The 23,294-nt window shown below is 37.3% G+C and overlaps 2 protein-coding genes and 1 non-coding gene across 3 annotated transcripts; 1 reads left to right on the top strand and 2 right to left on the bottom strand.

Annotated features, from left to right (window-relative positions):
* Positions 1 to 264: 264 nt before the first annotated feature.
* LOC128129393 (small nucleolar RNA R71) lies at positions 265 to 371 on the bottom strand. The gene has a single exon (XR_008227303.1). It is a non-coding gene; the product is annotated as a small nucleolar RNA R71 (small nucleolar RNA).
* Positions 372 to 13,972: 13,601 nt separating this feature from the next.
* LOC111915064 (double-stranded RNA-binding protein 6) lies at positions 13,973 to 16,357 on the top strand. Its single transcript, XM_023910768.3, has 3 exons — positions 13,973 to 14,492; positions 15,117 to 15,336; positions 15,421 to 16,357. Exons 1-3 carry the CDS (start codon positions 14,247 to 14,249, stop codon positions 16,158 to 16,160), a joined length of 1,206 nt encoding a protein of 401 aa, XP_023766536.1. The 5' UTR covers positions 13,973 to 14,246; the 3' UTR covers positions 16,161 to 16,357.
* A 1,998-nt stretch (positions 16,358 to 18,355) lies between these two features.
* On the bottom strand, positions 18,356 to 21,311 carry LOC111915063 (mRNA-decapping enzyme subunit 2). The gene is made up of 9 exons (XM_023910767.3): positions 21,153 to 21,311; positions 20,877 to 21,045; positions 20,500 to 20,651; positions 20,296 to 20,423; positions 20,106 to 20,201; positions 19,861 to 20,013; positions 19,670 to 19,773; positions 19,499 to 19,566; positions 18,356 to 18,729 (listed from the first exon to the last, which is right to left on the bottom strand). Exons 2-9 carry the CDS (start codon positions 20,960 to 20,962, stop codon positions 18,530 to 18,532), a joined length of 987 nt encoding a protein of 328 aa, XP_023766535.1. The 5' UTR covers positions 20,963 to 21,045; positions 21,153 to 21,311; the 3' UTR covers positions 18,356 to 18,529.
* Between the last annotated feature and the right edge of the window lie 1,983 nt (positions 21,312 to 23,294).

Raw genomic sequence — 23,294 nt, forward strand, 5'->3', positions numbered from 1 at the left:
ATTCTCGCTCAACTCAAGGAGATTCCTTTTTACGGGAAGGATCACAAAGACGCCTACAAGCACTTGGACGAAGTGAATGATGTGGCCGACTACTTCAATGTACCGAATGTTCCACGCGAGACCCAGCTTCTTCGCATGCTTCCAGTCACGTTTAAAGGGGCTGCAAAAGATTAGCTAAAGTCACTTCCTCCCGGATCGGTCACCACATGGGCCAAGATGAAAGAAGAATTCATAGACCATTTTTGCCCGCCCTCCAAAAAAGTCAAGCTAAAGAAAGCCATTGCCAACTTCGAGCAACAACCCGGAGAATCTCTTTATGAAGCTTGGGAAAGGTACAAGAGCTTGCTTAGAAATTGCCCACACCATGACCTTAATAGCCAACAAGAGGTCTCCATTTTCTATGATGGAGTCAATGTCACTACAAGGCAATTGCTCGATTCCCAAGGCCCGCTCACGAAGAAGGCGCCCCCGGTAATTAAGGAGTTAATCGAAGAATTCTCTAAGCACTCTAGAGAATACCACAATCCAAGAAACGAAGTAAGTCGGGGAGTAGTGAACTCGGCAAATGATAGCATGGCGGCGGTGATAGCTAAGCTTAATAGTCTTGATAGAAGAATGACAAAAATGGATCAAACAATCCATGCTATTAGGGTGGGATGTGAAAATTGTAGAGGGCCCCATCTCACAAAGGATTGTGATTTGGATGAGAATGGAAATAAGAAAGCTCAAGTATTCTATTCAAGTGGCGATCGATACGACGAAAATTAGCGAAAACCTAAGAAGGAATGGCTCTCATACGAAGAGTATAAGAAGGCTAAGGAGGAAAAATACAAGCAGAATGAGAGGGGACTATATCAAAAGGAAGAACCGGTAGAAAAGAAAACCGATTTAGAAGAATTATTCACTAGATCATAGCCGCATCCGAAAAGAGACACAGTGATCACGATGCTGCAATACACGAGACCAGAAATATGCTAAGGAATCAGCAGACATCCATTGTCAACATTGAGAAACAGCTGGGACAGCTTGCGCATCAAGTGAATGATAGAAGACCGGGTCAACTTCCAAGTAACACCGAACCCAATCTAATAATGGAGAATGTTAGTGTAATAACCTCCAGCAAGGAAGAAATATTCACAGATGCACTAAGAATCTCCAAGAGGAAGGCAGAAAAGGTAGAAGAAGCGGCTCCAGCAAAACCCGATCCAACTCGCCGAGTCACTCCATTGGACTCGACGAGTCCATGCGTAAATGAAAAAATTGTCAGTCCTTTAAAGCCATATAATCCTCCTTTGCCATACCCAAACAAAGCCATGCCTGCGGAAAAAGTTGAAGCATATAGAACCTTCATGAAGCATGTTAAAGCCCTACAAGTTAATGTGTCATTTGTGGAAACGATGCTCCAGACACCCAAATACTTCAACTTGCTAAAAGGTCTTTTTGCTTCTAGGAAAGATTTGGATGAAGTTGCGGAGATACTATTGAGTGAGCTACCCGAAAAGAAGGGCGATCCGGGGAATATTATAATTCCGTGTCAGTTTGGTAATGAAGTTGTCACCCAAGCATTGACCGACTCGGGTGCAAGCATCAATCTGATGCCTTTCTCTTTCTTTAAGAGGTTGAATTTACCGGAGCCAAGACTGGTAAATATGAAGATCCATTTGGCAGACAAGACATTAATTCATCCACAAGGTGTTTGTGAGGATCTCCTTATTAAAGTCGACAAGTTTATATTTCCGGTAGGCTTCGTGGTTGTTGATATGGAAGAAGACCCCGAAATTCCAATTATTTTGGGGAGGTCATTTTTAAACACCGCTTGTGCTTTAATTGATGTATGTGAGTCTACATTAACATTGAGGGTGGGTGACGAGTCCGTAATATTTAAAGCTATACCAGAAGCCAAGCAAGAAGAGGAAAGAAAAGAAAAGATCTCATTTATCCATTTGGATGATGAGATATTAAAAAAAGAACTTGCACTTTTGCAAAAAGAAGATCCAAGCAAGTTTCTGCTACATTCTGGAGAGGATGGAGATGTTAACAAGGACTTGGAGGAGTTAGAAAAGCTACTGGAAGGAGCCGACTCAGAAAACACCCAAGAAATGATGGAATACAATCAGACTCGCCGAGTCACTTTACTGGACTCGACGAGTCCAGTCGAATTTGATAACAACTTGGACGATTTAGATCTGCTTGTTGCTAGTTCTCTGCATATTCTGGATTTGGATATTTTTCATGATTCTTTAGAAGAACAAACAGCAGGAGGAGAAATGGAAACGGAAGTTAAACACGCCGATGTAGCATGTCTTGATGCAATCCCGCTTGAAGATGGGGTAAGCACAGAAAAAGAGGAGGAGGCAAAGGAAAGGAGGGTGGAAGCTTATCAACCATTCATTACCAAACCTAGAGCACAAACTTTCACAAAATATGAAGTAATTAAGTTTAAAGAAAAGGAGGTGCAAGAGAAGGTGAAAAAGAATGGGGTGAAGAAGAAGAAGAGAAAAAGGGAAGCCCAAGCAGCTGAGGATGATGCTGTGAAAAAGAAGAGAGATGAATTAAAAAGAGCTTATAAAAAGAAGATTCACGCTTACAAGACAAAGTACAAACCACAAAAGATTAGGTGTGCATTCCCGATACTGGAAGATGACAAACGTAGATGGGAAGGAGTCCAGCTAATGACTCCTTAAAAAGAAGCGCTTGGCGGGAGGCAACCCGTTGTTTAGAGTTTGCTTTCTTTTACTTTTTAGATTTTAGTTTTGTTTGATTTTTTTTTCGAATTATCGAACATGTCTGCTTGAGAGTGTGCATGGACTAAGTGTGGGGTGAAATGAATTTTCTTTTCTAAATAAATGACAAAATTTTAAAAATTTTGAATTGTTTGCAAGAGACTCGCCGAGTCTGACCATGACTCGACGAGTCCATATAGATTTCAGAAAAAATGGCATCGCGACCAGACTCGCCGAGTTTGACCCTGACTCGACGAGTCGGTACTATTCACAGAAAAAAAATAATAATAAGAATTACTTTTACAACTGGTAACTAGGGTTTTAACCCTAAAAGAATCAGTTTTTTTTAAACCCACTCGCCGTGTGCCTCTCTCTAAATTCTCTCTCAAGCATTCATCTTCCTCGTCATTGTTCTTCAAATTTTTCAAGTTCCATTGCAAAAGGTAACTAATTTCTTCCTCTTTTCTGTTAAAAGCATGATTCTAAGATTATCTATGATGGAAATTGCATAGAAAAACCCGATTTTGAAAAATAGTAAATTTCTAGGGTTTCGATTTTTCATGAATTATGATGTTTTGCATGCTTATTCTTGCCTAATACCTTATAAACATGTGCCTAGACAAAACCCTTTAAGTAATTTTGAGATTTCATGGTCCAATTTAGACCGACCCGCCGACTGACTCGTGCAGTTCTTGCGACTCGCCGAGTCGTCCATGGACTCGACGAGTCGAGTCGGGGAACACGTGCATGACTTCTTTTAATTATAATCTATGTTTCTGGGTTTTGTATCTTTGTTTTGCAGAAATAATGTTCAACAGGAGGAAAAGTTCTAGTGGACGCCAAGGGGACTTTCCTTGGTTGAATTCCCCACAAATCGAGTCCGCTTCAACGATGCGGAAGTGGAAGAAGAAGTTAGCCGACATAAGGAAGAAAGAAATTTACGTGCCCAATAGGATAGATTGGGATTGGTTGCAAAGTGTACGCTATGAAGAAGAGTTAGCTCCTTATCTTTTAAAGGAGTTTACCCATGAAGGAGAAACGATGATTTGTGAGGGGTGGAGCCGGGTCTTTCGAATTCAAGAGCCGGTGTTTTTGGAGTTATGCCTAGAGTTCTTCTCCACGGTATCTTTCACGGGGGAGTGGATTGTTATCACCCAGCAAGTTTTAGTTTCTGCCTTGGGGGTGAATTTCATCAATGTTCTGTGCTCGACCTTGCCTGTCGATTAGGAATTTATGACCAGCCCTTGGTCTCAACAGTTATCTTTCGGGCTTTTTTGGAGCAATCCCACATGGTGTTTCCCGATGGAGTGACGAGCACGGGTTGGTGGAACATGATTGGCAACAAAGTTTATATTCCGAAATCGGCACAAGAGGGGAGCATTCGATCGCCTACACGCCGCCTTATTCATCGTCTCATTTCATCCACTATTAACCAAAGGAAGGATGATGACAACGTTTCTAACCTTGATGTCTTCTACTTATGGAGCATTATCACACCCGACATTTTTTGCAATATTCCTTGGTGTTTGGCTTCATATCTATCGGAGGGTACGGTCAAGGATCGCAAAACTTCTCGAATTAATGGTGGTATGTTTGTCACCCGGCTAGCCAACTCATTTGGGTTGATGACCCGTGGTGCATGGAACTTTATGACGATGATTCCTACACCTCCATTCAATCCAATTCTTTTCCGGCGGGCCAGGATTATTGAAGACTATGGTGGTGGTCATTATGCTATCCCGCATGATGATCCGGTAGTTGGTCCCGAAGCACCGGGAAGGAGGGTCCGATCGAGGAGGGAGCGGGATGTGGAGGAAGATCCGTCGGTGATTCCGGTTGATAATGAAGAAGTGCCAATGGATTGGTACAATGTAGAGATGAGGCGGTTACAAGATCAAATGGCGCGGGGCATCAATTTTAGCAATCAATCACATATCCGGCTTTTCGACCACTTCAACATTCCGCATATCGATGGTGGTAACTTTCCGTATATTCCATCGTGGGAAGAGGTGATTAGTACAAGAAGGAGTGGTGCGGGAGGAAGTAGAGCAGCGTCGGATCATGACGATGAGGAGAATTAATTTCTTTGCGTTTTTATTGAACAATTTTCAATTTTTATTTTTTATGTTTTTTGTTTTTAATTGGTTTGTTTGAATGTGTTAAGACTTTTACTGTTTACTTGATGTTTGATGCTTTGATAATTTTTCAGAATTGAATTAGGAATGCTTGCGTCGAAGGGTTTAGAATCGTAGAATCAAGGAAGTTAAAAAGTGAAAGAGAGAGTCAAGAAAGGGAAGCGTTAGAGTTAAAGTGTTGAGTCCAGTCCTTAGAGACATTAGCGAGGGAGTCTAGAAGTGAGTAGAAAGTTTTGAGGATTTATTGGAGGCTGGAACGAATGCAGAGTATCATTATTTTTCATCCAGTGACCTACTCGTCGAGTGCACTAAGCTGACTCGATGAGTCGCCTTGAATTCTCATTAATTCGAAGATTTTCGCGATGCTACTCGACGAGTCTCGTATATACTCGACGAGTCGTTCAGTTTGATACCAAAAGGGTTGCTGATTTGATGCTGATAAGAGTACCACTTGACCATTTATTCTTTCCATATTGATTCTTGAAGATCTTACACTGTTTTTCCGCGTATTTGGAGCGACCCACACGAGATTTGACACCCAAGACATGGATGAGCTGTTCCCATGTCTAAAGTCAATTAAAGTTGGAGCTAAAATGAAAGTGATCAACCTATCGACTGCTATCCCAGGGGAGTTTGTTCCAATTCCCTCTTTATTCTCTTTTTATGTTTTTTATCATGCATAATATGCAATGAGGGCATTGCATAAAATAAGTGTGGGGTAGGGGGTTGGTCACATATTAGAAAATTTAGAATCTTAATTTAGGCTAATTTAAAAAAAAATGTTGCATACCAAAAATATTACTTAGGGATTTAAATTAGAAAATTTTGGTAAAAGCAAATTAGGATTCCATATTAAAATTGTGTTGATGATTGCATGAAAACCCAAATGTTTAGTTGAGCCTATATACGTTCTAGTGCATTTGTGGTTTCCTTATTCCAGTGAAATCATGAGACAAAAACATGACCCCGCTCAGCCTGAGGGATGCAATATGTTTAGCAGCCTAAACCTAAAATGTATCCAGGAAAATTATTATCGTTAGCCAATAAAGGTTGAGATTGAGCACCCCTGCTTAAGCATGTAAGGTTTTGAGTGAAAAAAAGTGAGGTACATGTAAAAAAAAGAGAGAATTACAAGAAAAGTTGAAGAATTTTGGAGCAAATAAAGTGAAGATCAAAAGATCAAAATTCCAAGAAATTCAAAAAGTTGAAGATACCAGAAATCGAACAATAAAGGTGGTGAATTCAAAGAAATCAAAGATCAAATTATCAAGGAAGTAAATAATTCAAGAGAGCTCCATAGTGGTATCGAAAAGTTGCAATTCTAGATTATGTATGCTTGGGTTGCTCAATTAAAAATACTTTGAGGGTAAGAGGTTTTCTGCGGATGGATTCGGAGGGTTGCATAAAATGAGCATAGTTCGGGGTGAGTGGGCGAATGTTTATGAGGATTGTGAGTATTTGGAGTATGGGGGTACTTAGGACAATTTTAGACACAAATGCATGCGTTGCGGTCTTGGCATAATGGTTGGGTTAGATTGGAATTGTCATATGTAATTCTAATATGTTTAAAATTCAATTTTGCTTGGGGGCAAGCAAAAGACAAGTGTGGGGTATTTTGATATGTGCATAATTAGTTCATATTAAGTATACATTTTTATTCATTTATTAGCTAAATTATTGCATTTTATGGACAAAAGGTACTTAAAAGTGTTTGAATTATGTTTTTAGTCCAAAAATGAAGCTTGGAAGCGAAAGGAGGCGGGAGAAACAGTTAGAAGTTCGAGAATGGAACAAAGAAGAAAAAACATTGAAAAAAGCACCTACTCGGCGAGTAGGGGCGACTACTCGGCGAGTCCGATCGGAGAATCGAGAAGATAAAGACTCGGGATCCCAGAGAGTTATCACAATACAGGGAATGTGAGATGGACTCGACGAGTCGCCACCTGACTCGACGAGTTGATTCGTATATATAAAGATAACTCCACAGAACGATATGAAAAAAAATTTGGGACGATTCAGAAGAGTTTTGCTGCGATTAAGAAGTCAGAAAAACCCTAGAAGACGAAGTCATAAGCTAGAATTCAATCCCGAAGGAGAATTGAGGCAAATTTCATCATTCCACTTAATCTTTTGTTTTGTCATTATGGTTAAACAATTAGAATCTGTTTGTTTGCTGTTATTTACTTCAATTATGAGCTAAAACCTTTAGACTTCTGTTTGGGGATACAAAATTGATAATATGGTTTGATTGTTGGTAGGATTAATTCTAAGTTGATGAATTTTGTTATTTTAGCGTGCTAAAGAACCTTGTGTGTGAATAATAATTAATTTTCTGTTAATAGGGAGATAATTGATTAGCATGAACATCTATTGATTATCAATATCATATGCTTTTTGATCACTATTGTCATATGTCTAGTATTAATGAATATGAAACTAGAGTTAATAAGAAAATTGAGTAAATTCATGTGCAAGCTTGTGAGATGACCATCAAACAAGAAGTTAATTAAAAGAATGAATTAGTTAACTATTGTAAGTCTAACTTAACCCGAATAATTAATCTAGTAAATTTAATTAAATTAGACAACTGGCCACTGTTTAAGTTAGTTTGTTTGCTAAGGATTAGTGTAGTGAATGCGAAACTAATCACTTGAATCGGTAACCGACAAAAGAATTAATCCATTGCACCATTACCTTGTAATCAACCATAGGATCAATTGAGTTGAACTAAATAGAAGTTCCTTCCCGCTATTGAATTTAGTTAGTCCTTTGCTTTCTAGTTTTTAAGTAAGTAATAGTTAGTAAGTTTCTAGTCTTGTAAAACTAGAGAAAACCCCTACTTATTAATTAATTTAGATAAAATTAGTTTTTAGTTTTAATTTGTCGTTCCCTGTGTTCGATACCCTACTTATTCAACTATATCACAATTGATAGGTTCACTGCCTTTTGTGTGTTATTTGATAATTAAAAGTAGGTTTAAAACTAAGTGAGTTTGCACACATCATGGATACTTGTATAGAGGATCAAGTTTCTTGTTCTCTGCTATTTTTCATTAACCCCCCAATTCCATGTGGGATTAAAGGCTTCAAATGGACCTTGCTACTCTCGGGTCAAGTACATACCAATTATAGTTATGGGCTTAGACACCTAATCCAACAGTCTCCCACTTGGATAAGTCTAATTACTATTATTGCAAGTACGGCTCCAAAATCTCGACTAGCAGTTGTAGCTCTTAAAAGCTGTTGTCAAACTCTGACCTAGTCAATGACACGTCCATTAGATAAGGCATCATATATTCCTCCATTCTAGATATCACATGGACTGAGACATGGATTTTAGTCATTCTCTCCGTCCATATGTTGTTTCTCGATTTCTGATTTATGACGACTGACTAATTGAACAAATCAAATCAGTCCAGGCTTGGCCAAGCACTTCGGGTGGTCATCACTAAATCATCTAGGGGCCCACAAATATCGCTTTTATCCACATAGGGTAAAAGGAACGGATAAACTTCGACCAATGCTCGCTTGTACTTACTCATCAAATCACACACAACGATATGTTTTATAACACCAAGTTACTGGTGCGTTTACATATGTCAATGTGCGGCCGACTTGAAACTACAACTCACATGTCTCTGTTTGAAAAATATAAGATATTATCGTCTCACAATCACTCGTGATAAAATCCATGAAGTGATTCAGATGAGCGTGGGTTACTCGAATCTTATTCCAGGAGTACTCATGAACATTGTAGCAAACTTGTGCTATGACTAAAACACCTCTACAGACCCATTCATGACAGTCTTGCCTCAATATCTACTTCCAAAGTATGATCGACTATGGATGGTTTGAATAACGCAGTTATTCGGGTAGTCAAAACATGCAAAGTGAAACACAAGAATAAAACTAATCCTATATGGCCCCAAAACTTTTTAACGTCATATTGATTACTCATTATTCATTGTATAATGTTTTGATTTATCAACTTAATACTTGAATTAAAACAACAGCTATGCCATGATCCAAGCATGCACACTATGTCTGTCTATGGTCCTGACTTCGTGAAATAGATCAATTGAAAAACATTTCAATGATGCTCATTTCACAATTCCAAATCCTTATTGAAAGTGTAAGAATTCCAAATTCTTGCCACTACGAGAAAGTGTTAGATTCTAAACTCTGATGTAATGATTCTTTTGTAATGTCTAGGTACCAAAAGTCATAGAGACTTGACCAACGATATTACAAAATGTTCCTTTGGAGATTGTTACAAGACAATTCCATGGAAATGAAGTCTCAAATTCAAAGTGCATTCCTTTGAACATCCTTCTTGCATAAAAGTTTCTAACTTTTTCATCTATTATTCAACTCCCAATATGGAAACATTCCATATTTGTCATACGACAACTCGTTATTAATAGACTTTTGTCTTTTCATAATAATGTCAATATGGTCAATCCATTACTATACTTTCAACTGTCCTTAGGCGACCAATCCTTGGCGAACCTTAGATTGTCCTTAACAGTTGTTTAACCACTTTAGTTATATCCGGTTCTATTCCTTTTTCCCTCTTAATGCCCTAGGCATTTGGAAAATTGGAACATGAGAATATTATAGCATATGCAATCAATCCTATACCTGAAGCATATAGGGTGCGATTCATAATGTTTAACATAAAGACACGATACTTGATCAGTCTTTTGCTATAATATTTTTATTTTCCATGTTCTCATAATTTGAACTATGAAAAGGGATGTCGTAATCATAATTGAATTTGAGAACGCAATTAACATTTCCATATATATAGAATTTCCTTATGTTGAACCATTCCAACATAGCATTCATATATATTTGACTAACTTTGATTAAAAACTCAATCTAAGCTTTTAGATTTAAAATGAAGTATGAAGTCCTCTCCCTTAATTATAGCAAAACAACTTTTCAAACCCTGCATCTTTGCAAATTGAAACTTTTTTTTTCTATAATTAACATTGCTAACTTGCAACACTTTCCATAATAATTATGCTCCCACTAGCATAATAGTTATTATCTTACTAGCATAACACTTATGCTCCCACTAGCTTTGACATGTACCCATAAATCAGGTAGACTTCTAGAAATCAATACTTATTGACTTTCATTACCAAAGTTCAGATTCCCACAAGTACGGCCCGACTGACCTCCAAACCTGGAATCAGCGGCCTTGGATCGCTTTGGCACCAGCTGTGACTGCATCGGGGCCTGCCTCTGCTCCCGTAACTATAGCTCGATCTCAAGCTCACACCACTTAGCATACTCCTGTAACTCCAGTAATGTATCATAATGTTGGGTATCAACAAACTGAAAAATATCGGTCTTGAGCATGCTCATATAACGTGTCATTTGAGCCTGCTCAGAAGCAAACTACGAGTAAAACATCACCCTCTCAGTGAACATGCGGGTGATCTCCATCACCGTTTTCGTACCCTGTCTCAGATCCAAAAACTCTTGTAACGGTCGCTCGTGCTCGACCCGTGGAATGTAGAGAGCGTGGAACATCTCCATGAACTGATCCCAAGTAACCGCAACTCTCTAATCATCAGTATACACCCCACTCATCAACCTCCACCAGTCCTTTTCCCCGGACCTCAGCAAGTTCAGGGCACATTTGACCTTCTGGTCAGCAGGACATGAGCACGTGAAGAAACATCCCTCCACGTCAGACAACCACCTCATGGCTATGATCGGATCCTAAGTTCCATCGAAGGTCAGGGGCTTCGTGTTATCGAAGTCCCGGTATTGAAAAGCTCGCTCTGTCCCTGTACCCGTAGCCGCCACTGCTGCAGAGGCTGCAGCAGCCGCAGTCTCAGCATTGGCTGCGTATATGTCATCAAAATACTCCATCATGGCGGTCTTAATAGACTCAAACATCTTCGGAATCTGACCTCGGACAATCTCGACCACCTCCTCGTGGATGATCTCCCTGACACAATCCTTTGTCAATGCTGGCCTATCTTGGCCGATAGTCTCGCGCACTGTCGGGGCACCCTAACTGCCTTATCCTGATCTCGATCCGGATCCAGTCACAAATTGCACCATACTGAAAATACACCAGGAAGATATTAGATAATCCGCATAAATAACAGGGAACCAACTCCCAACTAAACCCTAGGGGTTGTGACTTCCTTGCTAGGCGTATGGGTCATGTGCTTTCAGTAGTACGGACCCATACTGCCTTCCACACCAACCCATATTTGTCTCAAGTATCATCACAACACCCTAACAATATACATATGTATGGTGAGCACTCAATCCTCACTCCTAGAGGAAGGCTAAGTATATCATAACTGGCCGACTAACCCCGCACAACTCACCCATGAAACTTCCACCATCCCTACAGCACTAGTGTATGCTAGTCATACATAACGATGGACCCTATAGACTTTCGAAAACCTGATCCTACCCTAAGCCCTTCATCAGACAAGAACAGGAAATAAGGCCAAACCAAACATTCTCAAGCTATAAGATCTTAATTATGTATAACTATGATGCATACACTAAGCAACTACAGTAAAGATGTCAATTTCATATAAAGAAATCCTAGGCTATCAGGCATCATATAATCAGGCAATTCTATCATGCAATTCTTGAAGATCCCTAGCCTATCACTAGCATGTTGTTATAATATATCACAGTATCAAATAATTGCATGGTATTTTGGGGTCTACTTATTGGCTTCGGCTGATCATACACTCTGCATCCTCCTTTAATTATTTTGAAAACCATTTTGAAATTCTTTTCCTTATTTTGAGACTGGATTCACACAATTGTTCCTCCAATTCACTAAAACTAACGCTCTGATACCAACTTGTAACACCCATAAAAATCAAACCAATTTAAAATTCTTTCAACCATTCAAAACCATTAAGCTATTACAAAGTGTTTTCAAAATAGTTAAGACATCAGAGTATCCCAAAAATCAAGATCATAAAAATGTGAGGAGGTGCACGATCACGCCTTCGCCTTCCCGCAATCATCTGAAGTACATGAAACAAAATCCAAAAATGTAAGCCCAAATCTTAGTGAGTTCCCCCAAAATACCCGCACAACAAGTAACACGCATATAATGACAGCATACTATGGGCCCAATCAACCATCGAGTTGGAATGCCCCAGGCCCTCAACCATTGGGTTGGAATGCCAACATATTATGGGTCCAGTCATCCTCGGGATGGTATACACTCGGCCCATAACCATCGGGTTGGAATGCCCACATACTATGAGTCCAATCATCATCGGGATGGAATACTCACAACCTACAACCATTGGGTTGGAATGCCCAGGTCTGTTAGCTCTCGCACAAGTAGATAAGCCTCAACCACCAATCAAACATTTGCACATATATCAGATAATCACATAACAGTCTATAGACAGACAAATCGATCTAACATATCATAACAACATAATATCATCCTTCTACTAGGATACCGATCTAACATATCATAATAACATAATATCATCATATCTACCAGGATGCTGATCTAACAGATCATAAAAGCATAATAACATCCTATCTACAAGGATACTGATCTAACAGATCCTACGATACTCGAGCATATAACATATCAGGATAACAATCCAAAAAGGGTCGGCATTGATGCCTTAAATCCTCGAGTATAGTGAGGAAAACTCACCTCACAAGTAGCTCGGGATGATAAATGTCAAACTTCCCAAGCACAACTCCAAACTCAAACACCTACATCCACCAATAATCCACTTCCATAAATTTCTAAATTACTAAAATACCCTCCAAAAGTCAAACCGGTCAACCATTGGTCAAAGTCAAAGTCAATGGTCAAGGTTAACAATCCATGTTGACCTAACTTGTCGAGTGTAGTAACTGACTCGTCGAGTTCCTTCAGAACTCGGGAAACCGTGAAAACTCCAGTTGACTCACCAAATTTCCAGACAACTCCTTGAGTCCATGTGGTGTCCATAATGTCGGAAAAACCCTAACTAACTCGTTGGGTCATCTCACCGACTTGCCGATCCATGCAGAACCAAAAACAGCCAATCTTCATCTGATTCGTCGAGTTGACCATGCAACTCGTCGAGCCCCTTCAGTCCATTTCTCATTCAGACGTTTTTAAGCCATCCCAAAGCTCCAAACTGTAGATCTAGCTTCCTAAAGCATAGTTACCACGTAAAGTTGCAAACTTTACGTGCATGCAAGGTCTTAAAGGTCAAAACCAAGCTAAAGAAGAAGTTTTAGGTAAAGAGAGGGCCATAACTTGCTAAAGGTTAGAACTTTATGACTATAAGGTGCTAGAGGAAGTTATAACTTTAGATCATGCCCAAAACCATAAATGAATCCACAACAAATTAGAAATGACCCTAAACCAAAGCATTGGGTGCAAAATAGTTCCAATACTTACGTAGCAAGTTGGATGTTCGAAATCTCCACAGTCCAACTTAAGAAGGAGTGTTGAGGAGCATAATTTGTGTCCTTTCCCAATTTCCCTGTTTTACAAGATTTTTACTTTCTGTATAAAGTATTAGGATAAACTTATTTATTTTTATTTTTCATTTATTTTTTTTCTAGAATAATTTTGGATATATAAGTCTAGTATAGTTCTTCCACTTTTTATCAATAAAGAGTAAATTACTTTTTATTTCTTTTACATCTATATTTCACATATAGTTGCTTATTAACCCAAATTAGCCGCTCCTACTCATTCACCCCTTTAACTTAGACGTTTCCATTCATTCACCCCTCCAATTAGACACTCTTATCCCATTAAGTTACACTTAAGTGAGTAAAAATGAGAAGCAACGAAGAGTACACCCTCTATTAAAATATGCTATAAGTTATTTTTGTAAATTTATTGTAATGACTATATTTTAGTGAATAGTTCTATAATTATGGAATAAAAATGTCAATTACGTCAAAGTAATGGTGTGTATAATGAAAAATTCCTGCATCCTAGAAGTAACCAGCGGTTCAGATTAGATCCTCAAAATGACAGTGGTTAAGCAAATGCACAAACATTTGAAAATCCGAGGTCCCCAAGTCAAGCAGTCAATTATCTTATCATGAGGGCGACCACTTCCTACCCAAATTTACAACACACTGTACTTCTTCCACTCTCTCTCATCACATCGTTGTTTTACTCTCTCTCTCTCTCTCTCTCTCTCTCTCTCTCTCTCTCTCTACACCAAACATATACATACAGATATATGAATATACATGCATTGTTAGTGAAATCAAAACCCTAGAACACATTGGATCGTGTTTGGAGAATCTATGAATCGGAATCTATGATCGGCATTATCAATCAACGGTTTGGTCGAAGCTAATCGGACTTGTTTTCGTAGCTTTAACGGCGTTTGATCTCAGAGAGGGGAGAGATGTATAAGAACCAGCTGCAAGAGCTGGCCCAGAGGAGCTGCTTTAATTTGCCGTCGTATACCTGCATAAGAGAAGGTCCAGATCACGCACCGCGGTTCAAGGCGGCTGTTAATTTTAACGGCGAGACGTATGAGAGCCCTAACTACTGCACGACTTTGAGGCAGGCGGAGCACTCTGCCGCGGAGGTGGCTCTTAATGAACTTGCGTGTCGAGGTCCTTCTAATTCTTTGGCTGCTAGGATACTGGTGAGTCTTCAACACTTTCTAGGGTTTGTAAGTTTTAAACTTCTGGATTTTTTTTTTCTTCAATTTCTATTTCTGAAATCGATGTTTCTAGTCATGATGACGGGAAGGTTTACAAGTTTGAAATTATTCTCAATTTAGAAAGAAAAACTCAACTGCGAAGAGGAGTGTTGCTATCATTGTTTTTAAAAATTCTCTTGGGGGTTTCCTTTTTTAGTTGGCTTCCGATAGGATAAACTTGCGATTTTAGATTTGGGCATCATCAAGTTGATTTTTGTTATATGAGAACCCGTCTTTCTCGACCACCATTGATTTTCTAATTTATGGATGTTACAGAGGCCATATTAGCTGAACATGGGGAAAATGTTAGAAATGTGATGTGGTGTGCATTTAGGGATTATAGAGAGTATCATATGGCATTCGGTTTTCATGATTGATATGATTTTGAACATCAAATTAGGAACTTTTAATGTCAATCTAGGAACTTTAAAATCAAAATTTATCTGTTGCTACTCTCAACCATTTCTGAACGAATACTCTTAGGCAAATCTATATGACATAAAAGGGGAAAAAAAACGATGGAAATGGCAAATGACGTAATTACCCTTTACTGATTTGTTGTTGCAGGATGAAACCGGAGTGTACAAGAATCTTTTGCAAGAGGTTTCTCAAAGGGTAGGGGCGTCATTACCAACATACACAACTTTTAGATCAGGCCTTGGCCATTTGCCTGTTTTCACCTGCACTGTAGAATTGGCTGGCTGTATATTTACAGGAGAACCAGCCAAAAACAAGAAACAAGCTGAAAAGAATGCTGCCATGTCAGCATGGTCTTCTCTAAAACTTTGTAAGTCATCCAATTTCTATTCTTAATTCTTCATATCATATGCATAATTACCTATTTAACCCTCTATATTTTATCCTCTTTCAGTAACACAGCAATCAGAAAGCTTGTCATTGCAAAAAGGAAACACAGAAGAGCAAGAGCATGTTATTGTGGCACGTGCTTTACAAAAATTCAGATTAAAAGCTAGAATGACTAATATACCCTTCCCAATCCGTTTTCCAGTTCCAAAACCAAAAACACACTCCACACAACCTCCTCCCTCCACAACTTCAAAAATCCTTCCTTTAATTTGCCCCAAAATGGCTCAAACCCGTCGAAAAGACAATAACGCCCCTCAAAAGCAATTTGGAGTTCCCACCACCAACGAACTGTCACCGTCACCATCACCGCCACCGCCACCGGACCACCGCGTGCACAAGTTTCCGGCGATCGGAGCCGCACCGTATATCCCTGTCCGTCACTTCCGGCCGACTCATTGCGGAATCGCGCCACCGGTGACTATCCGCAACACGATCCCCGTCTTCTCCGCTCCGCCGCTTCCGCCGCCACGTATGCCCGGAGCACCGCCGCAGTTTGGGAGGCCGCCAGCTATGTGTGGCGGTGGAGGTGGAGCACCGCCGGTCACCATCCGACAGGCGGTTCCTGCGTTCTCGGGTGAATCGAAGGAGAATGTTGGAGCTTCTGTGATGAAGCCGGTTGCCATGTCAGCATTAGTGACAGAAGATAAAGAGAGTAAAAGTAAATTAGGAGAAGCTCCAACAGGAAATGAAGAGGCTAGTGTTAGCAAGTCGCTAGAGCCTGGATTTAAGGGGCTACAGATTTGAAGAAAAAAAAAAAAAGGAGGAATGTGTTTTAGGATTTTGTAGTGGTTACCTTTTTTTTTTTTTCGTTGGATATTTTGGGGGTACTTGTTTTTGTGTTAATTAAGCTGATTACAGTTCATATTTGGATCGATTAAAACAAGTGGTCAGCATCTGGTTCATTGACCAACGGGATATGTTAATGCTAATGCTTATGTGTACCTGTAATCATTAGAAATGTAAGCTACACATAATGTAGCGAGTAACCAAAAAATCAAATTTCTGGCTTCATGACACACCCCAAGCCTATCAATATGAAGACATAGGAATAATCATTTTATGATTTTAAAGTGGCAAAATGTGTATCATAAATAAACATTTCCTTTCAATTTCAAAACATGTTCCTTTCAATTTCAACCATCCCTTAAGGGGACCAAGTAAGTACCCATATCCCCCAAGGATTTACATCACGTGCGCTTTCCTCATTTTGGTTTAGGGATATTTTGGGCTAGGGGTGTTCGTTTTGATGGATTGGGTTTGATTCTATCCGAACAAGTAAATCCAAAGAAATTTTGGTTTTCAAAATATAGATCTGAATAATCGAAACTAAATTCAAATTTGATCCGGGTTGGATGGTTTTTAAAATGGCAAGACATTTGAAAAAATATATAACTTAAATCTTAGTCAACTCTATAAAAGTAACTACAAAAACCTTTTAGTTATGAATTATAATTATAAACAACTATTAACAAAAATTGATTATAGATTAATTATTTGCAATTTACTGGTTTCCATTAATTTAATTATCATCGTATAACGAGTGAGATAACAAACGGACAATAAGTTGTGTCGTTAAGTCTTTTTTTTATGGTAAAGCTAATTCTTTTGAATACATCCATAGATATAGGGAATATAACATTGTTATGCATAATCCGTTGTATTCTATTAAGAAGTTTTACCGTATCCGGTGCGAGGAAACCAAAGATATAAAATGCAAATGGTATGAACACATGTTGATTTTACATGCACGATTTCTCATGTTTGGTGACTTTGACTGTAGCAGCTTTTAAAGCAGTCTGCCCCTCCGTGAAACCCCTAGTCCTCAAGCCCACAAGAGGGGATACCCCTGTAAGGTCCACACATGTGTATTTCCCTCCGACCCATCCAAAAATCAAAACGTCAGTCGGTCCAAGGGTTGACTTTCCTTCTACCGGGTCAGTCAAAAAATTCACAGATGCCTCTTTCTTGGCAAAAACCCTGGAATGCTTAAATATGTCAAACAAAACATCCTTAACCATATTGTGTTTGTATTTAAACTCAATGAGTTCTATACAGTGAACTGCATGCTCTCCAAAAGAGTCCAAACATGCATTGCGACACATCAGATATATCTCATCAGCTAGGAATATTGGAATCATGGGTTGATATTTGAGGATAGTACGATACTCCACAAGAGACATATGTTGGTCAAACACATCTATAGGGATAGCTATAAGAAAATCTTGAGCCTGTGATACACGTAAGCACTGAAAAACCGTTATATCAAGTCGTCATGTCGAGATGCATTTCCATATCTTGGATAATTTTACGGAAAATGGTACTCGTCAGTGTATATTGGCTAGTATTAAGTTATTATATTGGATGAAAGTTTCTAATAATTAAAAAATAATTAGTAAATTTATAAATATTTTAAGACATATATTAAAAATAAATAATGGTTATTCAGTTTTTTTTTTACTATTCGGTTCTTATTTTATAAACCAAAATTAATCCGAAATCCAAAATAATAATTTGGTTTAGCTTAAAATCAATCTAAAAATCTGAATATTTAAACCAAATTGTCTAATTAAACGATTCGGCTTTAACCGAATAATGAACAACCCTATTTTAAAATTTTAGGTGTGGCCATCAGAACCAGATATCCATCTTTGGATCTAGAACCATTACGTGTTCTGGAAACTAAAAATGTGTTGTTTCAGTTTCAATTCTCAAAACTTGCAACTTATTTTTTTTTTGGAACTTATACGTATTTGATGTTTTTTTTAATTATAAGTGTATAATAAATACAGTTCATTTACGTTATAAAAATTAAAAAAATCCTGTGTTTTTAACGTTGACAACACTCGTTCTGATCACAATCAACAATTTCCCACTTCATATGTTACCTATTAGTTGATCAACTGAAGACCACAACAACACAACCATTACCTACGCTTCAATTCCACCATTACCATATTTTGAGTTCATATAAAAGCAGAATCTAAACAACATATCCATTCATAAAGCAAGTTTGCTAATAAAACTCCCCATAATAGACTAATAGTCTATACAAAATATACATACTCCTTGCAATTTACACCTTAACAATTTTAGCACAAAATAATCCAACCAATTCACAAGAAGGCACTTTCAATCGCTTGCAATATGGGCCCACTATTGAATTGAAAGCTCCTGAAGCTTCGACCCGGGCCCACCTTCTCTGATGAATTTGAAACCGAAACCGAAACCGAAACCGGGTTATTGTTTGATGGAGTCTCTGTCATCACTAAATTGGTCCCCGAAGAACTCCCCCTTGCCTTCCACACACTCATTGCTTCACAAAATAACATCAAGTCAATATATAAAATAATTCTATATTCATTTTGGCTCTGTTTGACAGACTAACTGAAAACCTAACTGATAGCTGATAAAGGTTATGTTTGGTGTGTCATAGCTAGCTGATAAGCCATCTTTTTTAAGTTGTCATGTTTGACAAGACAAAAAATAGCTTTTAAGCTGCTTTTTAAAAAACTACTTAGACAAGCTTTTTAGGAGTTTTTTTTTTTTAATTTTCAAATATACCCCTTAATTAATTATAGAAACACATTCTTTTAAATGTCCTTTTATGTCATTATATATTTTTCAACTAGTTTTACCAAACGACATGTTTTATCAACTAGCTTGTTATTTATCAGCTGACTTTTCAGCTATCAACTAGTTTTCAGCTAACAACTAGCTTTTCAGCTATTACGCCAAACATAGCCTTAGACTAGCTTTTTAGGAGTCTTTTTTTAATTTTCCAAATATACCCCTTAATTAATTAAGGAAACATATTCTTTTAAATTTAAATGCCCTTTTGTCATTTTATATCTTTCAGTTAGTTTTACCAAACGCCATGTTTTATAAGCTAGCTTTTCATCTATCAGCTAGTTTTTTATTTAACAGCTAGCTTTTCAGCTATAACACCAAACATAGCCAAAGTAACAACATTTGGTAAAAACTAACTAATAAGTCAGATTCAAATGTAGAATGACATAAAAAGACATTAGCAGGAAATGAGCATATAAGGGTATATTTGGAAAACTTGTGGAGAGAAAATGAACCTCTAGCAGGTGTATCTGGTTTTGGTGCAATTGGAGGCTGATGTGAAGAAATCCATGATCTCAAAGATCTGATTGAACCCAATTTTCATAAATTAGTTACATGAAATATATATGTAAACATATAATCTATAACATATTGAACACATTATTAATTTAAAACTTTTTACTTACTTTAAAAATGGAGCAACCATGTAAAGCTTAAGACCAGCTACACTTCGTGAAATTACATCTCGATTTGCTGGTTGAAGTTCATCAAGCCTCTGCCATGCAATTTCCTGCAACACATTCAAAATAAAAAGGGTTTTTTATTTTTATTTTTATTTTTCATTTATTTTTGTTATGTAAATCAAAAGATTACTTACACTGATCTCTTTTTTGGTTTGAGGGGCAAATGTTGTATCATCTTTCACACCTCCAACTATGTAAAGTCGCACCCTTTGGGGCCCAAATGTCATTTCAATGAACTCATCTTTGTTAATAAGTTTTGAAACATTAAATCCTGTTTCTTCAAGAACCTACATCCAATCAAAAAGAAACATTCTTCAAATCTTGAAAAGAGATTATATTAATATTATGCAAGAAACAATGATTATTTGATTTTATTTACTTCTCTGATAGCACAAGCATCATCTTCCTCATCTTTGTTCTTTTTCCCTCTTGGAAAACTCCAACTTGTTCCTTTCCATCCTTTTACTAGTACACACTGCATACACAACAAATATCAAGATTCAAGGATCAAAGAACAAGATATATCAAAAAGAAAGAAAAAAAGATTAATTTATAAAACATAAACATACCCTTTCGTATGTTTGATCCAAAATAATTGCCCCTGTTACAGGAACTCGAACCTTGTATGATGTGAAATCTTTGAATATGTCATCTATATGTGGGACATAAGGCTTTAGAACATCACAACTGTTGAACACTATAGCAGGTTTAAGGAAGTCAAGTCATAGAGATTAATATCATTAAGAACGAAAAAAATTAGTAATGAAGGATACTTAAAGATGTAAATTCCTTAAGAGTGAATGACTTCAAAGATGGATTATTTTCTACAGAATTGTCTTCATAGAACCAATGTGCATACTCCACAAGAAACAAGATCCTTTCAAATGATTGTTGATCTTCTTTGGGCACATTCAGAACAAAGCGACTGTAATTTCAGGAGAAAAGATTATTAGGGTTCATTGTAAGAAAGTCGAATGCGTGAATTATAACTTAACTGAAACAAACAACGCTACAAGTGTAAGAAACAAAAAAAAATGAAACAAATCCTAAAGGTGGGTATCAGTTTTCAAAACCCTAATTTCAATTCCACAGCATAAATTCAATCTGATACAGAAACAAACTATATGCATACATATATTAACATGGATACCTGCAGAGATCGTCGAGGAGTTCTTTAGGAGGGATGCCGTCTTTCAAAGGAGCACTCGAAGATCTAGGAAGCCCAGCTGACGACATTTCTTTTACTCTTTTCTTTTTGATTTCTTTATTGAGTAACAACTACTACTAGAAGTTATAGTAATTAGTCGGATCGAAGAACCCTAGAAAGAAAAACACAGCACCTGGTGAAATTTGGGAAGTTGCTGCAGATGGAAGTGAGAGAGAAAGTGAAAGAACATGAGGGTAAAAGGGAAAATGAAACCCTAACTGGATGGAGTAAGTGATTAACTGATGAAGACGATGAAGATCAAGAGGAGCTCTTGGGATTATTGAAGAGAGCTCCTCTCTTCAATTTGGGGGATTACTTTATTAAATACAATAATACTAATAATTACTTTTTCAAGCACTACGTTCTAATCATCTTTCAAACGTGTACATGTAACATGTATAGGGGCGGTGGCTGATAGCGTTAGAACGTAGATTCACAATCCTAAATACCGAAAATGATCTTTAAAGTAACATAGTTTTAGGTTTTTATATTTTACTTATTAGTTTATTGTTTTTTACATATTCCGTTGTTATACATGTTTAGTCATCATTATTTTTTTTAAATAAGTTCTTTAAGTTATTGTTTTGTACACATTCAGTCATTATGACCGACTACTGTATGTTAGGTTGTTAGTTTGTATACATTTAATCTTTAATGTTTTTATACAAAATAAGTCTTTGTTGTTTTTGTATATATTCAGTCATTATGATAAGTTTCTTCAGGTTTGCTAATGTGACATTCTACGTGGAATAATAATTAATGATGTGTTTTCATACGTGGGTCGTCTGAATACTGAAATCATGTGTTACTTGCTCTGGTTTTGGTAATAGCATTGTACTATTGATATTAGGCACTATGATAATATAATACCAACTATATTTAATACTAATATAAATTTCATTTAATTGTAATACCAACTACAATACATCAGGTGAAGGAAATACATTAGTCATAATGAGTTCAATTGTTGGACATAATGTCCACATCTATAATAGTTGGTTATACTATTAATAATAATAATAACAACAACAAAATCCTTTTGAGTTACACATAAGGACAGAAACTGATGGGTTTTCTAAATTACAAAAACAATGTATTTGCAGAATATCACATAAACACTTATAGGTATATGCAACCTAAAAGGATTTATGACATTTTTATTATTATAGCAACATACTTTATGAAACAAAACTTTTAACCCTATTGTAATCGAAAATTACAAGTAAGAAAACATACATTTGCTTAAATTGAATTAAGCCAAACAAGTCTTCTTGAAATCTCCTTGGAAAGCCTAGCTCCAATAGTGTGGTAACATTTAATGTATCACACCAAAAGCCTAGGAAACCCTAGGATCTAATATAAGGGAGATGAGAGATGTAGGGAATCCAGATTCTATATATGTGAGGAGTAGAATCGGTTGTCATGAGGGGTTATGGCCCTTTATATAGATGTCAGATAATTCATGAAATCCTATATTTAAATTTAAAATAATAATATTGTAATCTAATACATATCTAGATTCCTTATATGACTAGGAGGCTTCTATAACCCTTCTGGAGGAGCTCCAAAATTGGCCACCCTGGGAAGGTTATGAATTCTCTTATTTGCTCAACTTTTGAGCAATTATAGTCCAGTACTTATACCTTTAATTAATTCTAATTAACCCAAATTTAATTTCATATTAATTCTTAATTAATTATTGTTATTTCTAATTAATATATTAATCATACAATATATTAATAAATCATTTTATCTCTCTCTCTCATGATCAATCCAAGCTATTTCCTGGTTATGAATGCAATCCAAAAAACAATTAATTTTATTTTGTAAATTAAATCAATTTAGTTAAGACCTTAGACACCCTAATCCAATAGTCTCACACTTGTATAAGTTGCCAACTACATTTGCAAGTATAACTTTGAATAACCAGTAAATATTGATTTCCAGAGACACGGTCAAACTCTTATCAAATCAGGCGTCATCGCTATAATAAGTGGTCAACTATCACTTCTTTCTTTAAGATATTATATGGAAACGAGACATGGATACATGATTTCAATGTTTTCTTTAGCATTTGGATGAGGTCATGACGTGAGCAATGCCCCTCATGTCATGAGCCATGGTTGACTTGTTGACCTGCATTCCTTGAGTCTCATGACGTGATCCCTTGTTGCTCACAACGTGAGAGCGGTCAGTGACCAAAACCCTAATTTTTTCGGTATTTAATGGAATAAGAGGGCTAGGGTTGTCCATCATTAGCCTCCCTAGCACTCTAAGCCTCCAGAAACCCTGATATCAATCATCCTTGAGGTCCTTAGTAATTTTGGTGCATTTTCTAGCTTGAATAAGGAAAAGACGAGG

The sequence above is a fragment of the Lactuca sativa genome, chromosome 9 (assembly GCF_002870075.4).
Source record: "Lactuca sativa cultivar Salinas chromosome 9, Lsat_Salinas_v11, whole genome shotgun sequence".
NCBI lineage: Eukaryota > Viridiplantae > Streptophyta > Magnoliopsida > Asterales > Asteraceae > Lactuca > Lactuca sativa.

Bases quoted from the DNA above. Each gene is read 5' to 3' on its own strand.
- LOC111915064 (XM_023910768.3), top strand. From the start codon at position 14,247: ATGTATAAGAACCAGCTGCAAGAGCTGGCCCAGAGGAGCTGCTTTAAT. The intron at 14,493-15,116 runs GTGAGTCTTCAA...TTGTTGTTGCAG, and splicing joins CTTTGGCTGCTAGGATACTG to GATGAAACCGGAGTGTACAA. The intron at 15,337-15,420 runs GTAAGTCATCCA...ATCCTCTTTCAG, and splicing joins ATGGTCTTCTCTAAAACTTT to TAACACAGCAATCAGAAAGC.
- LOC111915063 (XM_023910767.3), bottom strand. From the start codon at position 20,962: ATGTCGTCAGCTGGGCTTCCTAGATCTTCGAGTGCTCCTTTGAAAGAC. The intron at 20,014-20,105 runs GTAAATAAAATC...GATTGGATGTAG, and splicing joins ATGCTTGTGCTATCAGAGAA to GTTCTTGAAGAAACAGGATT. The intron at 18,730-19,498 runs GTTCATTTTCTC...TATTTTGTGAAG, and splicing joins ACCAGATACACCTGCTAGAG to CAATGAGTGTGTGGAAGGCA.